Source organism: Fundulus heteroclitus, chromosome 19 (genome assembly GCF_011125445.2).
Source record: "Fundulus heteroclitus isolate FHET01 chromosome 19, MU-UCD_Fhet_4.1, whole genome shotgun sequence".
Taxonomy (NCBI): Eukaryota; Metazoa; Chordata; class Actinopteri; order Cyprinodontiformes; family Fundulidae; genus Fundulus; species Fundulus heteroclitus.
The window spans coordinates 15,424,719-15,439,877 of record NC_046379.1 but is presented as its reverse complement, the minus strand read 5'-3'; the positions used below and the strand labels follow the sequence as shown (position 1 = coordinate 15,439,877).

The 15,159-nt window shown below is 42.2% G+C and overlaps 2 protein-coding genes across 2 annotated transcripts; both read right to left on the bottom strand.

Annotated features, from left to right (window-relative positions):
* Window positions 1–358: 358 nt before the first annotated feature.
* Window positions 359–6,278, bottom strand: tdh2 (L-threonine dehydrogenase 2). The gene is made up of 9 exons (XM_036150997.1): window positions 5,964–6,278; window positions 5,658–5,861; window positions 5,042–5,084; window positions 4,890–4,960; window positions 4,661–4,810; window positions 4,400–4,572; window positions 2,943–3,033; window positions 2,584–2,853; window positions 359–1,024 (listed from the first exon to the last, which is right to left on the bottom strand). Exons 2-9 carry the CDS (start codon window positions 5,845–5,847, stop codon window positions 879–881), a joined length of 1,134 nt encoding a protein of 377 aa, XP_036006890.1. The 5' UTR covers window positions 5,848–5,861; window positions 5,964–6,278; the 3' UTR covers window positions 359–878.
* Window positions 6,279–9,045: 2,767 nt separating this feature from the next.
* On the bottom strand, window positions 9,046–14,481 carry zgc:154055 (uncharacterized protein LOC556036 homolog). Its single transcript, XM_036150950.1, is given in 9 exon segments — window positions 9,046–9,281; window positions 9,387–9,538; window positions 9,630–9,850; window positions 10,642–10,783; window positions 11,218–11,379; window positions 11,463–11,494; window positions 11,497–11,682; window positions 14,214–14,387; window positions 14,476–14,481. Coding segments are annotated over 9 exon segments (1,176 nt in total). The 3' UTR covers window positions 9,046–9,180.
* Window positions 14,482–15,159: the final 678 nt, after the last annotated feature.

Sequence of the window (15,159 nt, the reverse complement as noted above, 5' to 3'; positions counted from 1 at the left end):
TTTTACTTTTGAAATAATTGTGCTTAGTGAAAAACTATCAATTGTCAGAAATCATTTTTTGTGAGTTCCCTTTCAAAGATGAATCATTTGCTTTAAAAAAAAGTAGAGTTGACAAATTGAAATGGTTTAAAAATATTTTTGGGGGATGTTATTTACATTTCATTATAAAGCATCCTCATTTTTATGGACAGAACAAAATACAGTACTTTGGCTGAAAAACATATTTATTATTTGCGTTGTGGTTCAGTGTACACCACATTTCCTACAATGCTTTTCCAAAGTAAATAATGTTCGATAAGAGTCATTCAAACACAATGCTGGCAAAATAAATAAATAAATAATGACCTCCCGTCATCAATTCTACATCAAATGTCTAGTAATTTTATTTTGCATGTCATAAAAGAGTGCTTTAAAAGACAGCCAGAATGAACAATAGTGTAAATACAGTCCAGAGTATAAGATGAGCCGCCAGTCCAGAAGATTCTGGCATACAACAGATTTGTGACTGGTCCATTGTGAGATACACTGTAACAGACAGTTGTGTTGATGCGTGCAGGAAACGTGACATTTACAGATCTCCTTTGTGTTTTTTGCAGCTTTCCGTGGCAACTTGCTCATGTGTAAAGTGATGCTTATTACATGACACAGAACAAATGTGGGAAAAAAAAGCTTGTACAACAGTGTATGATTCCCTGAAGTAGAGTGAGACATTTCACTTTCTACTGTGAATTAAAAGGCTCTGACTGAGAGTTCCTGGTAAAACACAGAATGCCCGTTGGTGCCTTGTCAAAGTGAAGTAAAAGAAAGTTGCTGGTAAACGCGGGCTGAAGAAACCCCGGAGGCGTGGCATCTGCCTCTCGGGTGCTGAGAAGGTACTGCTAGCTGACTGGAAATCCCTCCCTGGTCCGCTTGTCTCTAACGGAGAGCAGCATGTCTGTCACCAGCTCCTCCAGCCCGAAGGTGGGTGCCCAGCCCCAGTCCCTCCTGGCGTTGGAGTCATCGAATCTCACGGGCCAGCTGTCTGCTACAAAGTAACCCAATGCAAAAACATCAGTTAGAATGTGCTAGCATGGTGGGATTTCAAGAACAGCTTTAATGCTCATTTAGGAATAAAAGAAGATTACCTAAAATTAAATGTTTTTCTGGATAATAAAAAAAAAAAGCCTTACTGGTTCATTAACAGTCAGACTAGTTAACAAATCACTTGAAATTACATGTTGTTACTCTTGTAACTGAGCTGTTGATACCATTAACTTATTTTTTGCTCCTTTCAATAGAAAGTACTATTCACCCAGTGCTTCCGTGGGTGGCCATGTCACTTTCCTTGACAGAGCCATTGATGGAGTCATTGCAGCTATTAATTGTGTACCCTTTTTTGTTTTTCCTTCCCTCAGAAACTACTCCTTGCCCCGTGTTTATGTGTATAGTCGTCTCTCTTTCTTGTATTGAGTCACTGACAGAGCTATTGGCGCTATTCACTTTGTGTTGGCTCTTTGTTATTGTTTTCCATAGAAAGTAACGCAGGCCCAGGGCTTCCACTTGTCGCTGTGTTACGTTAACCTGACCCTAGCCAGATGGATGTCGCTCCGCCTAGCTTCACTCACATCCATCTGGAGCAGATCCATAGGAATGGCGTTTCAGAAGGCTGGGCCTTATCAAAAATCCTTGCATATGATTGGATAAGCCGCTTGTTTGTCATCTTTATCGACGTGCTATTTCAACCACTCACACCGAAGCCAACCCGTGACGCTGATGAGAGTGACGTAGGAAAAAACAAAACTTTATTTTTTTTTTTTTATTGTGTTTTCGGCTCTAGTGCCATGCGTTTTATTGACAGTGAGCTGACAGGAAGAGGGGGAAGACAGGCGGCAAAGCACCGCGGGTCGGAGTCGATCCCGGGCCGACCGCGTCGAGGACTAAAGACCTCCTAATATGGTTCGCGCTAACCGCTCCGCCACCGGCGCGACCCGGAAAACAAAACTTGCCAAATCCGTTCGGGAGAAGGGCGAAAACACCGTTTCCACCAACAAAAGCCTTCAGAGCTGTTCTCTGATGTTCTTTTAATGAAACAATATTAGGCAGATTGGACAACACGGAAGAAATAGCAGCATCAATGTTAACGCTTGCTTCCTCGATGCGAGCCGCCATTGCTATTTGAATCAAAACAGTTTCATGGTCGCGTCTCCACTACGTCACATCTATGAAACTCCAGCCCTGCGTCCTGATTGGCTGGACAATAAAATTGGTTGGAGAAATCACTCTCTATGGGAGAGGTCCCAGATGGATGTGAGTGAAGCTAGGCGGAGCGATATTAATCTGGCTAGGGTCAGGTTAGTGTTACGTTCCTTGACAGAAAAATATTCTATTTTCTTTTGGTCCTGTAGTTCTCCTACATGTAGCTCTGTCAATCTCCACTACAGACATGGATAGAGTAATTGCAACCATTAACTCTGTCTACGCTCTCTTCTTTGTTGTTTTTGTATTTATTACAAAACACTTCTATAATTTTTTTGGCCAGCGGCATAAACACAAAACGGCCTGCATGTAACATTGGGTTTGCATATCAGTGACAGTAAGTCGTACCAATTGTCTGGCGGACAGAGTCTGGATTGTAGTTGACCTTAAGGTGCGGGAGATGCTTGCGAATTTCTTGGGCCAGCTCCTCTGGGGTGAAGCTCATGGCAGCTATGTTGTACGTGCGCAGCGACAGCTGGCACTCTGGAGTTTGCATAAACTCTACCGTGGCGCGGTGGCAGTCAGAGATATGCATCATCGGAAGACGGGTGTCAGGTCGCAGGTAACACTCATGTTGACCGGTGCTGAGAGCATCGTGGAAGATCTGAACAGCATAGTCTGGAACAACACAAGTCTTCTGGTTTTAGTCGGTCCCATCTGGCTTATTGCGATGGATAGAACATGACTATTTGTGAGGTGAGAAGTACCTGTTGTTCCTCCACCAGGAGGCGTGTTGACTGATATTACACCGGGGTATCGCAGGCAGCGGAAGTCCAAGCCATATTTATGATGGAGATACTTCAGGAAAAAAAAGACTTAAATTGTTTCGTTTTTTTTAACAAAACTTCCCTAGCTTGCAAAAGTATCGACACCTTTTGAACGTTTCCACATGTCACATTACAGCTTTAAACCTCTATTTATTTTACTGGAATTTTGTGTGATAGATCAACACAAAGTGGCACAAATATTTTTTTAAATATATATAAAAAAATGTAAACCATGTTTTTGTCAAATAAAAATCTGAAATATGTGCCAAACATTTGAATTCTGCACCAACAACCTAATACTTAGCTTGAGCTCAGTCATATTGGATTGAAAAAGACAGGACTTTGTGTGGCCTAATATAACACTTAAAAATGCCTGGATCTGAAATATTTCATTGTCGCTGTTGGTTTCTTCCTATCAACTCTGACTGGCATCCCTCTCTGTCCTTGCTGAAGAAAAGCATCCCTACAGTATGATGCTGTCACCATCATGCCTCACCACAGCGAAGTGCAGTGTTAGATTTCCTCCAAATATGCCTCTTTTGATGTGGGCCCAAACGTTTAGTTTTGGTGTTATCTCACCATCTTCTCCTACGTGTTTGCTGTGTTCCCTACATGGCTTGAGATAAACTATTAAACTGACTTTTTGTGGGTTTTCCTTCAACATATAGCTTACTTCCTGCTATTCTTCCAGAACTGGCAGATTTGGGGAGTGGACAACTAATATTTCTTCTGCTGACAGAGTCATTTCTGGAGCTGTGGATCTCTCCAGGTTTCCCAGAATGTCCATATGCCTCTTTGCTGCTTCTCTAATGCTCCCTTTGCAAAGCTTCTCAGTTTAGGTGGATTGCCATGAATTAGTAGGTTTGTAGTTGTGCCAAACACTTTCCACTCACATATTGTAGACTGAAGAGAACTCTAGATGTTCAAAGCTTGGGATATTGTTTATTAATCTAACCCTGATCCAAACTCTCAATACTTTTATTCCTTATCTGTCTGCTGTGTATCTTCATCTTCATGATGCTGCTGTTCACTAAACTTCTGAGGCCTTTAACAACACCTGAATCTATTCTGATATTAATTAGCAGACCTTATTTAGTAGTTAGGTGGCTTCTGAATTTTAACTGGAGATTAAAAGGGGGCAAAATAGAACCGCATGACACCCTTTTCAGATTTTTACATGTAACAAGAATGTATACCATTATCTCATTTTTCCTTCCACCTCACAGTGATACGCTACTTTGCGTTGGCCCATTACCTCAAATCCCAGTAAAATACATTGAATTTTGTGCGTAAAATGTGACTAAATGTGAAAAAGCTCAAGGAGCATGAACACTTTTGCAAGGCGCCGTATTTTCTCACTATTGTGTTCAGTTTAAACTCGTATTTTAAGATCTTACCTCCCCCATCAGTTCACCATGCACTTTCGAGACACCATAGATGGTTCTCGGACGCTGGACACAGAGGTCGGGGGCGGGGTCGCGTGGAGAGGAAGGACCAAATGCTCCAATGGTGCTGGGGACGAAGAGGCGAAGGCAGTTCTCCAGGGCCAGGTCCAGAACATTGTGTAAACCTGGATGGGGAATAGAAACCCAGACATGAGCAGCTTGAAACTTTTGATGAAAAGGGGATACGTGTAAACACTGGCTATCAGAACAGACCCGTGATGTTAATCTTTCGTGCTAAAGCCACGTTAGCCTCGCCCACGGCACTGAGCAGGGCGCTGTAGTGGACCAGCCAGGTAATGCGGTTATTTACGATCAGTTCTCTGAGGTGTCTGTAGTCCAGCACATCGGCATAGACAAACGGGCCTTAAAAGAAAATTCACGAGGATCAGAAAATGGGAAAGAATAAAGACATTTCCAAAAAGCAGAGATTACTTTTTCTTACCGTTAGCATAAACGTGTGGTGGGGGCTTCTTGATGTCTGACAAGATCACACTCTCTGGCCCATACTGGTTCCTGGAAATGAATGCACTTCTAACAAACATCAAATCTCAAACATTTTAACATTAGGATGTAAGGAGATAGTGTAGAACTCACCTCAGCATCTGAGCAAGCCCCACGCCCAACTGCCCCAAACCACCTGCGCGCAGAGACACATCCGTATATTTTACATCGCCAGGAGAAAAGAAAAGTTCATATTTTTACATCATTACACATTTGGCTGTAATTGCATTTAGAAAACACAAGAATGCAAGACAAAAAGGGGGATTTTGTTTGCCCCCAAGGCTTTATTCTAGAACAAAAAGCCACCCAAGGCTATTATTCCCCTTCCTTTTATCTCACAGACACTGTCTGTTCCCACTCTATTGTGATGAGTCAAAATGAGGTCCTGCTGCAAAGGCAGTTTGAAAACAAAGTGCACATGTCTCTGGTACTCTGCTTTTGATGACAACTGCTAAACAACACGAGCCCGTCGTCCTTAAACCGCCACATTTCTTCTCATGTGACAGCATGCCTCTGCTTAGAAAAGATCTGAGGAATACTTCCTCTTACTTCGCTCACTAGATGCCCATCACCAAGGTAACCCCCTCTCATTATGAGAGCTAATGCCCAACAATTGAAAACAGTGGAAGGGGAAGGGGTAGAAAACATGTGAATTCAGTGGCCAACACAGACACATTATTAGGAGCAAAGTGCTGGAAATTGGATTCACCTGTGATGAGCACACGCGGGTTTTCCTGAGGAGGATCAGCGCTGCAGGGCTCCTCGCTGTTCCACCTACTCATCCTTCTGGGCCAAGAACTGAAGCTGCGACCGGGCCAGTTCTGCGCCCTGCTGAGACAGCCTCGGCACAGCAGGCCCAGTGCGGCCGTGGGCATACGCACCTGAACGCCGGGCTGCATGTCCCGTAGCCGTCCTTAGGAAGGTAAAAAAAACGGCAAACCGATTACCGTTCATTACCACGACGATCATAATTGTTAGCTTTCTACACGTCAAGGAAAAAGAAGACATAAATTACCTTTACGCTGACAAATTCAGAAATCCCAGACAGGTGAGTTTCGATCCAAAGTCAGCTGGTGCAACTCAGTAAATCCACAACAATTCCTCGACACAAAACTATGAAATGACAGCTTGTAAGACTGCTTTTGTGTGTGTGTGTGTGTGCTAGAATCACTGCCGCAAATCTCCCAGTAACCGCTGGACAAACAGGCAGGTGTAGAGACCCATGCTGGGCGATGTGGTTCTGGTCCACCTTTGTGCAATCACAGCGGCCTGTGCCCCCCTGACTGAGCTGGACTGGAGTCTCTAGCCTGCGAAGCTCGGTGTGGGCAAACATGCTGACTTGCTGTGCACAGGGATTTGTATTGTGAAGACTGTTTAGCTGAGCTTAACAGGACTGAGGGGTGTGCCAGTTGGATATCCTTCCACTGTACATAATGCGTGGTTATATCCCCTGTACGAATGCATTGTGACCCCTCAAGTGTTTGAATTTGTCTTTAGGGATAACGCAAGTGAAATAAATTTTTATAATATGTACCTTTCAGCAGGTTATTCACATCCACTGAGGTCCAAAACTGTAGACTTAGGCTTTGAAATCTGTATATTGGTAAAGCATTATTTGAGGCTATACAATTAGAACAACTAAAAAATAACTATAATCCGAACTAGAATGTACGATCTTCTCAAATGCACCATATATCCTACCATGTTCTATATTTAAATTTAACACAGCTAGCCTTCCCGTTGAACTCTCTGTTTTAAAATGAACACTTTTACAAAAACAACAGTAATTGCTTATTGGACTGAATAAAAAAAAAAAGTAAATGAAAGCGTCAGGATATCTGATATTTTTTCTTCTTGGAGCTCTGTCAGGAGGAAAATCCTCAGTTTCCTCAAAATCCTTCGCTGGTTCAGCATCGGTACCTCCTCCAGCTACATCAACTCCATCAGCACATCTGGTGCTCCAACCCTTGTCTTGTTGAAATGTTCGCATGCTCTGTCACAATCGTCATCCTCATTTGACTTGGATATTAGCCCCACAACGCTTCGTCAAGGTCTTTATTTTACACCAATATGGAAGGGAAAAAAATCTGTATGAAAGTCAGCATGTTTTGTAATATATTTGGAGATCCTCTTATATGGTAAACTTTTTTTTTTACTGAGGATTTAAGTAAGATAACCAAATTGAAAGTGTATGTTTAAAATTTTCAGGAAAAAATGCTATTTCTGTTGAGGAGTATAATAGGACTCCCACACATCTATTCCTACTCAAAAAAGGCAAAATAAACAAGTGGATCTTATCAGGAGCACGTTATTACTCAGCATTTTGGTACTTTAAACATCCGACAATTAGTCTGCCGTTCACCTTAAAGACTCTTAAGGTGACAGCGAGCTGTCAGAGGACTTCAGAAATAAAGTTGTATGAGTCTGGAAATGGTTTTAAATAGGTCTCAAACACGGCAAAATCATCTCCAACAGTCCTAACATGTCAGCACAGGACCTATTGTGGGTTGTTGTTTTTGTTGATTATGAAACAACATGACTGGACAATCAGATAGAGACGCCACAGGTTTAACTTCGTATGAGCTGTTCAAAGAGGAAAAGTTTGCTCTCTGAGAAATATATGAAGACCAGGCTGAAAGTTGGACCGACAGAATCCTTCATGTAGACGGCTTAAAAGATCTGGCTAATCTCCCTGAAATTATTTTAGCCAGAGGGGGTTACAGTTACCCCTGTGGTGCAGCGTGCCGCAGCTTCTTCCACGGCTAGACAATGCATTTTGTTGATAACTTTGGTTTAATGAGCGCAGCATGGTTAACGTTTGTTGTTTATGTGCAATTAAATGGCATTCTTTAATAAAATGTGTGAACATTTCTTAGTACTTTTGTAGTAATTTGTTCATTTGTTCATGTACTGTACTTAATGATAGTAATTAAAAAAACACTGTAATTTAACTAATCTGCAGAAAATATTGTTTTGATTAAAAAAATTATTTATTTGCCTGCAGAACAATTAGCATTGCTAGAATATCTTCAAGAACATAATTTTCACAGCAATGGTGAAGATGTTTATGTACAATATGGCCAGTGATGCATGACGTCCACTTTTATGGGTGAATTCAATCCCAACAGTTTTAACACATATATTCGTCCTTAGTTAATTGAAGTTACATGTTTTTAAACCATCAGGCCACACTGGCTCTCCATCAGGTGCCAGTGTATATTTACACACAAGAGTCTAATGAAAGGGCTTAAATGGAAGTTTACCATTTAATTGGAGAAATTGTTATGCAATTACCTTGTGGTAATGTTATGCAATTACCTTGTGGTAATGCTCACCTAGCCTCGTGAGACCATCCTGATCTCGCGAGCTTTCAAGGTTTCACTCGCAGATCAGTCTGGCTACTCTCCGTTAAAGAAAATTTGGAGCCGTTCACCAAACGAACGTCCAATCAGCGTTGGCTTTGAGGCGGGTTGAGGTGGTGACGCAACGAGAAGCGCAACAGTTCAGTCTAAAGAACATGGCGGCTTCAGCCGATGAAACTAGCGTTAGCGTGGCTATCGAGTAAGTTTTATCGGAATTACAGAGTATTTCTTTGCTGAGCTAACGAGCCTTTACCTGCAGCAGCAAGAGTAGCTTGGCTTGTGGTTGTGTTTTCGTCGTCGCTCGTAACAGAGCGACGACGAAGCATGTTGACGAGTACGTCATATGCTTCGTTGATCTGATTGGTTTATTTGGCTTGTCTATCACCAACATAGGCCAATCAGCTAACCAGTATTTTCGCCCCTTCCCAAAATTACTTCAACGGAAGGTTTCCAGATGGATATGCGAAGCAAATCTATCTGGCGGCGTCAGGTTAATGCTCACCATAGGCTGATATTAAAAGGAAAATAACATTTAAAAATCAACAGTAAAAACACTTAAAATATGCTTAATTAAGGTTTGGTTAAGGTTTAATTGCGGCCGTTGACCTTATATTGCAATAAATCACAGGGTTAGGAAGGTATTAAAAATTAATGGATGTTTGAATCTCAAATCATGGCAGATTAATGTTTTTCTGTCTATTTTCCCAAATAAAAAAAAAAAAAGTGACAACACTGTTTTTTTTTTTAAAGTTCAAGATTTATGAAGATGTAAAAAAAAATACTGTACATTTAAACATGGACGAAACATGTAAATGTTTCTCTGTGAGACATTTTCCGACTTAAAGCTGGAACGTCTTCGTAGGGGCGTCATCACCTCTGTGTCATCCTGGCCCACTCATTGACCAAGTTCCTGATTTCCTCCTGAACCGCCTCAAGGTGACGCGCCTGCTGCGTCCACCTCAGGAAAAAGCCTGGGGGATGACATCAAAACACAAAGACCGATCGCTGTCATGTTCTTGTATACGAATCTGCAACAAGAGAGGCATGAATGCACCAATGGACCAATGGCAGCTCACCTTGCCACAGCTGCAGCGACTGAGGGTGAACTGAGGGCCAGATTGCCAGCTCTGTGGGCTCGTACAGAGGGTTTGAGTAGTAATCTCGCTCTGCTGGCCTCAACAGGGCCCTGAACAAACAGTGAGTCCTCTCCTTCACTCCCAGGGCACACCTGAAAGTGAGAATTGGTTTCAGCGAACAACACGGATGAGCTCCTGCGTTACAATCTGGACCGAGTGAACAACCGGCACTGCGGAGCTGACCTTTCCTGGTCACTGTTACACAGAAACGTGCCGTAGTCTGACGCGTAGACCTCATTTGCCAGTCTGAGGAGCAGCGCCTCGGAGAAGCCCAGCGCCAAGGGGAACTGCCGCCATATCTGCCAAACGCAGTCCAGCAGGAGCAGGAAGATGGGAGACTCCTGCTGGAGGCGAGCGTGGGAGAAGGCCGAGTGGGCACACCGCTGCTGGAACGGGTGTCCCGCCTGCAGGAAAGGACCACGAGATCAAATTAACAAAAACAAAAAGACTTTTTTTTGTCTAAATATTTGCTGTTCTGTGAAGGCTTTACAGGTCTGCTAGAGAAGATGATTGAACAAACAGCATCATGTAGTGCAAAGGAACAAAGCAAGTTATGGAAAGGTTTTAAATTAGGGTTATGTTATTAAAAATGATTCCAAACTTGATTCCCAACTAAACACCTAAAGGCTCGGCAAGGAACTCATTATTCGGGGAAGCTTCCAGAGGCTTCTAATTCTGAAGGAGCTTGGCATACATTTTTTACTTTCAGACCAAGATGCAAAATACTGTATGCCAGAAAATGAAACCCCCCTGACCGCCATGAATACCTAACAAGAAGGCATGTCCTGGTTGATGGGGACTGACTAGAGCTAAATAAAGGATAATCCTAGAGTGGCCCAGTCAAAGTAAAGACATGAACCCAAAGGAGAATCTGTGGCAAGGCTTTCTTTCCGCTTCACATTGATGCACTACTTTGTGCTGGTTGGTCGCATAAAACACCAACCAAAGTCATGCAAAGTTTTCGGCTGTAACTCGACAAAACACGATGGAGTTAGACGTTCTGCAAGGCCCCGTGTTCTTTACAATGTTAGGTAGGGATTATTGAAGTGAACTGTTTACCCAATGCATTCATAAATATATGATCCACTAAATGTGGTCTTAAAGGAACAAATAAAATAAACAAATAAGGACATATGGTTTAGAACCTTCTTTTTTTTTCATACACACACACCAACCACCCCCCCCCCCCCCCCACCTGCAGCCACTCCCTCTCCAGGAGCGACAGGAAGCCCTCCAGCGTGCGGCAGCTTGGGTCCATGATGAGCTGGGCCAGAGTGCAGACGAGCAGAGTGCAGTCGGTGCCTTCATATCCGTGCACCAGAGCTGAATGACCGTCCCTGGATAAAAACAAAACAGTCATGATGAAAAAAAAAAGAGTCACGTTCATTCTTCAGTTAAGGATGCTTTAGAAGCAAAAACCAGCGTTTTACTTTCCTTACATTTTGTGTAACGTTGCTCCTTTACAAACCTTACGCCTTTCTTTAACAGATTCAAAGTAGATCAGTTTTTAAAAAAAATATTAAAAGCTTCATCTTTTTTATGCTTACTCAGCTTTTATTGCCTGATCCATTGCCATGCTTGCTTCCTCTTTTACCAATGAGTGATCGGTTATTTAAAACTTACACGGTTCCACCTAAAGCCGCGGTAGCTGTTAATAATTTTAGTTGTGAGATATCATTTGATGAATTAGTTATTTCAATTGTAATTGCACACATTTAGGTGCACAACGAGTGTAATCTCCTTTTGCACACAGTGTGGGTGTTGCTCTTACCTCTCCACGCACTCCGCCAGCAGGCCAGCTGTGGACAGAGCCGTCTGGACGTGAGACAGCCATTTTGAATTCTCAAGCTTACTGAGCCAGCGGTCCACGTTGTGGGACTCGTCCCCGCAGGCCTCCACCAGTTTGATCAGACTCTCCTGGAGGGGCTTACCCCTGAACCCGCACACAAGACAACGGAGATTGAGAAGGTTGGCTCTGGTTAGGTCTGCAAAGTCAACAACACGCTTCCTACGGACCTTTCCATCTGCCTGTGAAGTCTTTTCCAGCAGTGTTGTAGCAGGATTTGGACTCAAAACCTCCGCCCGTCATCCGAGCCTGCTGAACCTGTTGGCTTGAGCGAGTGTCGATTATGAAACCTTTATCTGAGTCTTCAATCACGGCCTGAAGGAGGAGCTCGTCTTCCTTGCAGCGTTTTCGGTTGGCACCCGTCAGCGGCTGACTGCTGCGCATGATCACCTGAGGAAATACGGCCCTGGTTAGACGTTGGACCGTGCTTGCTGAGGTGCTCATGCCCCTGAAGCTTTTTCACGTTTTGTCTGGTCACGACCACAGACTATAACGTGCTTTATTAGGATTTATAGGTAAATACATGGTAAGCGTGCGTGCATCTCTTTAACCTCTGAGTCCATGCTTCGTTCAACCACCTTCTGCTGCGAGTCTGTTGGGCCGTGGCTCTACCAGCTTTGCACATGTAGAGCCTGAAATCGGGCAATCTTCCCATCAACTCTGACCACATTCCTATCCCGTCTGAAGGAGATCATATCCATGCCGTGATGCCTCCGCCCCCGCGTTTCAATGCAAGGCGCGTTCATTGGATTTAGGTTTTTCATAATGATCAGTGCCCGTATTCACAGAGATCCTCAGAGTCCTCTCAGAGAGCTCCTATCTTAGTGTAAAAATTCCTGCCTTAGGAGTCTTAGCTTGAAGGTGTGAATTCAGATAGTTGCTGAGAGCGACTCTGAGTAAGGAGATGGCAGAACTTTTTATCTTAGTGAGGAGGTGTGGTTGACCCCGTTGCTAGATGTGACACTGTCTTTTAAGAGCTGTGATTGGTTGATAGTAAAAGAAAAAAACTCACAAGCGGCTCCCAGTGATCAAAGGAGAGAAATTAGCGTCTCATGATGATAAGAAGTAGGCACAATTTATCGACTGTCACACAGCATTAAAATGCTTTGAATCCACTTATTGAAATCCTCATCTTGATTTGCTTATTTTTAGGTTTATTCGCCAGTAACTTTGCTACTTTTGTCTCTTTGATATTAATGCGCGCTCACCTGTCAGCATTTTACTGGGATCGCCTGCTTGTATAAAGCGGTCATATTTGGCAAAATGGCCGACATGAAACGAAGAATAAAAAGATACATTTAAAAAAAAGAACAGCAGCGCATCTGTCTGGTCATCTCTGGGAGGAGAAGGAGTGTTAAAAGTTAAATTGGTCCGTGGATCATGTCGCAAATAGGCAAATTGAATCGTATTACCGCAGATTAATGCACCGTTTTCTCTGTGCATTTTGTTGCTTTTACGCACCAGCCTGGAAAGTGAAGCGCTCCGTGCAGCAATCAGAAGCGAGGAGATAGCATCACACAAGTGAAATTCCATTTAGGCTACTGACATTATCATGCAATAAAGAAAATACTTTCTCACCTCTTTTATATATTCTTTGAAAATTTCTCCACATTTGATTGATTATCCAACTTTTTTTTTATCTATCCTCAATAAAATGATGTTAGGCAGAGCCGTTTTAACCTGCTCGGCTGCTGAAACTAATTAATTTCCCCCTATGGGGATGATAAAGTTTATCTTATCTAAATATTATATTTGTATGTTTGTTAAGGAAGTGTATGTTCTCATTCCTCCACTGTTTAGCTGGTGGATCAGCCATTTGTCTCTGTTTCCGCCATCTACCTGCTTCAGACACTCTTAGGCTCACTAAAGGTCCTCCTTACTACTCCTAACATCTTTTCCCTTTAGGAGCTTTCTTAAGGCCTAAGATGCTTTGTGGATAGCCTTATCTTACTGAGGTAAAATTCTAAGAAAAATCTTTTTGTTTGAGGTAATAATTGTTTGAGGTAATAATTGTGGTAATTCTAAGTAAGGCTGGATGATAATTCAATAACATTATATATCGATTGATAGACGTATATGGATGATAGAAAAAAGGGTCAATAAAAAGTTCAATAGAACAGTTTTCCTTCCTCCTCATTCTAGCCTATCATGTAGGTAATATTACAGTCGTTACATCCTCCCAACCAATCACAACACAGACCCAGGAACGCTCCGCCCCCTTCATAGGGTTCAGAGAGCACGTGTTCTCTTTCATGTTTTAAATACTTGTAGTTTTGGTAAAAAGTTGGTCGAATAAAGGGTTGAATTCAAATTCGGTGTTTGTATGTTCTCTATCTAAAAATAGGTTGTTAAGCAACAGCATAAAATGGCCAGAGCTCTACTTAAAATCTATGTTTTGAATTTGTTGATCGCTAAATATGAGTTCTATTTTATCGATATGCTTTTTTTCTTTGTCGTCCAGCCATAATTCTAAGATTTTTCCTAAAATGACGTCACTTGTGCTTCTTTTAGTCTCAGGAATCTAAGGGCACAGATTTGCACATGGACAACTAACATTTGTCTTGTCAACGGATTCCCTAACCTAAGCCATGCATGTTTGAAGTTGTTCCAGAGTTCCCATTGGCCTCTGATTAACGCTTGGTTTGCCCTGTCCATGCCTTGGTAGGTTGGCAGTTTGCCATATGCTTTTCCATTTTGTTTGGATGATGGTTTGAACAGTGATCTGTGAGATGTTCACCTTCTAAGGTAGTATTTTGCAAACCAACTTATCTTGTGCTTCACAATTATGCACTACTTTGTGCAGGTCTATCACATAACATCTGAATAAAATAAACGTTGTGTTTTTTAACAAAGATATAAAACAGTTCAAAGGGTACAGATAATCTTGCGAGCCACTCTATCAGCCAGCATAAGAGCCTCACCATGCCATTCTTCCTGTGATAGTAGCACAGGACAGGGAAGCGGCCACCCTGCCGGAATTTGGCCGCCTTCTGCAGCGTTTCGTCGTCGATGCACTTTGGAACAATGACCGCCAGAGGATAGGATGGACACACCGAGTAGCTTTTGTTTACGCTGCTCAGTCTCCATCTCTTATGCTGAAAATGAAGCGAGATCACATTTAGAATCTCTAAACACCCAACCTGATTCATGCTAGGCTAACTGGCTATAGCTAAAGACTCTCACTGACATCTCTTAGGGAATCAGGGGATTTTCCACTCAAACATTCCTTTAAATCTGTTAGTTACATCCCTGCTGTATCAGGCTATCCATAAATGAGGGTTGATATATTTATGTCCAACCCTGAACCCTAACATTGCTCCAGAAACATTTATTTTTGTCATGGTGCAAAAATGTCATCTCCATGTTTCGATTTTGAATAAGTAAGACATTTTGAAATCTTTTTAAATTTGTTTGGAGCAATAGCTCCAAAAGGCCTAAATGTTTTTAAAAGGCCTTTGACTTTGCAGCTATTTCAGTCCACTATGCGCCCATTTTCAGAGGATAGGAATATTTAATCTTAACCTTTTAACTCTAACCTAACAGTCAAGGAGGAAACCTATGTTGAGCCTACAATTTTAAAATAGATTGTCAGGACTAGGGCTGGGCGATTAATCGATTTAATCGATTAATCGAATTTACAATTCTTTAAGATTTCATTTCTGGAAAATCTGGATTTTATTTTGCCATTTCACTCATTGGGTTTCCATGAAGAGAAACAGCATGTGATGCTGAATATGTTTAGGCAAATGTATTGTCAAAATATGTTAAGTGGAAAATTTTTTTTACCATAATACGAGGTACTTCATTTACTTATTTACTTTTTTTTAAACTTAGTTTGATGTTCACAAGTGAGTGAAGCCTGTTCTT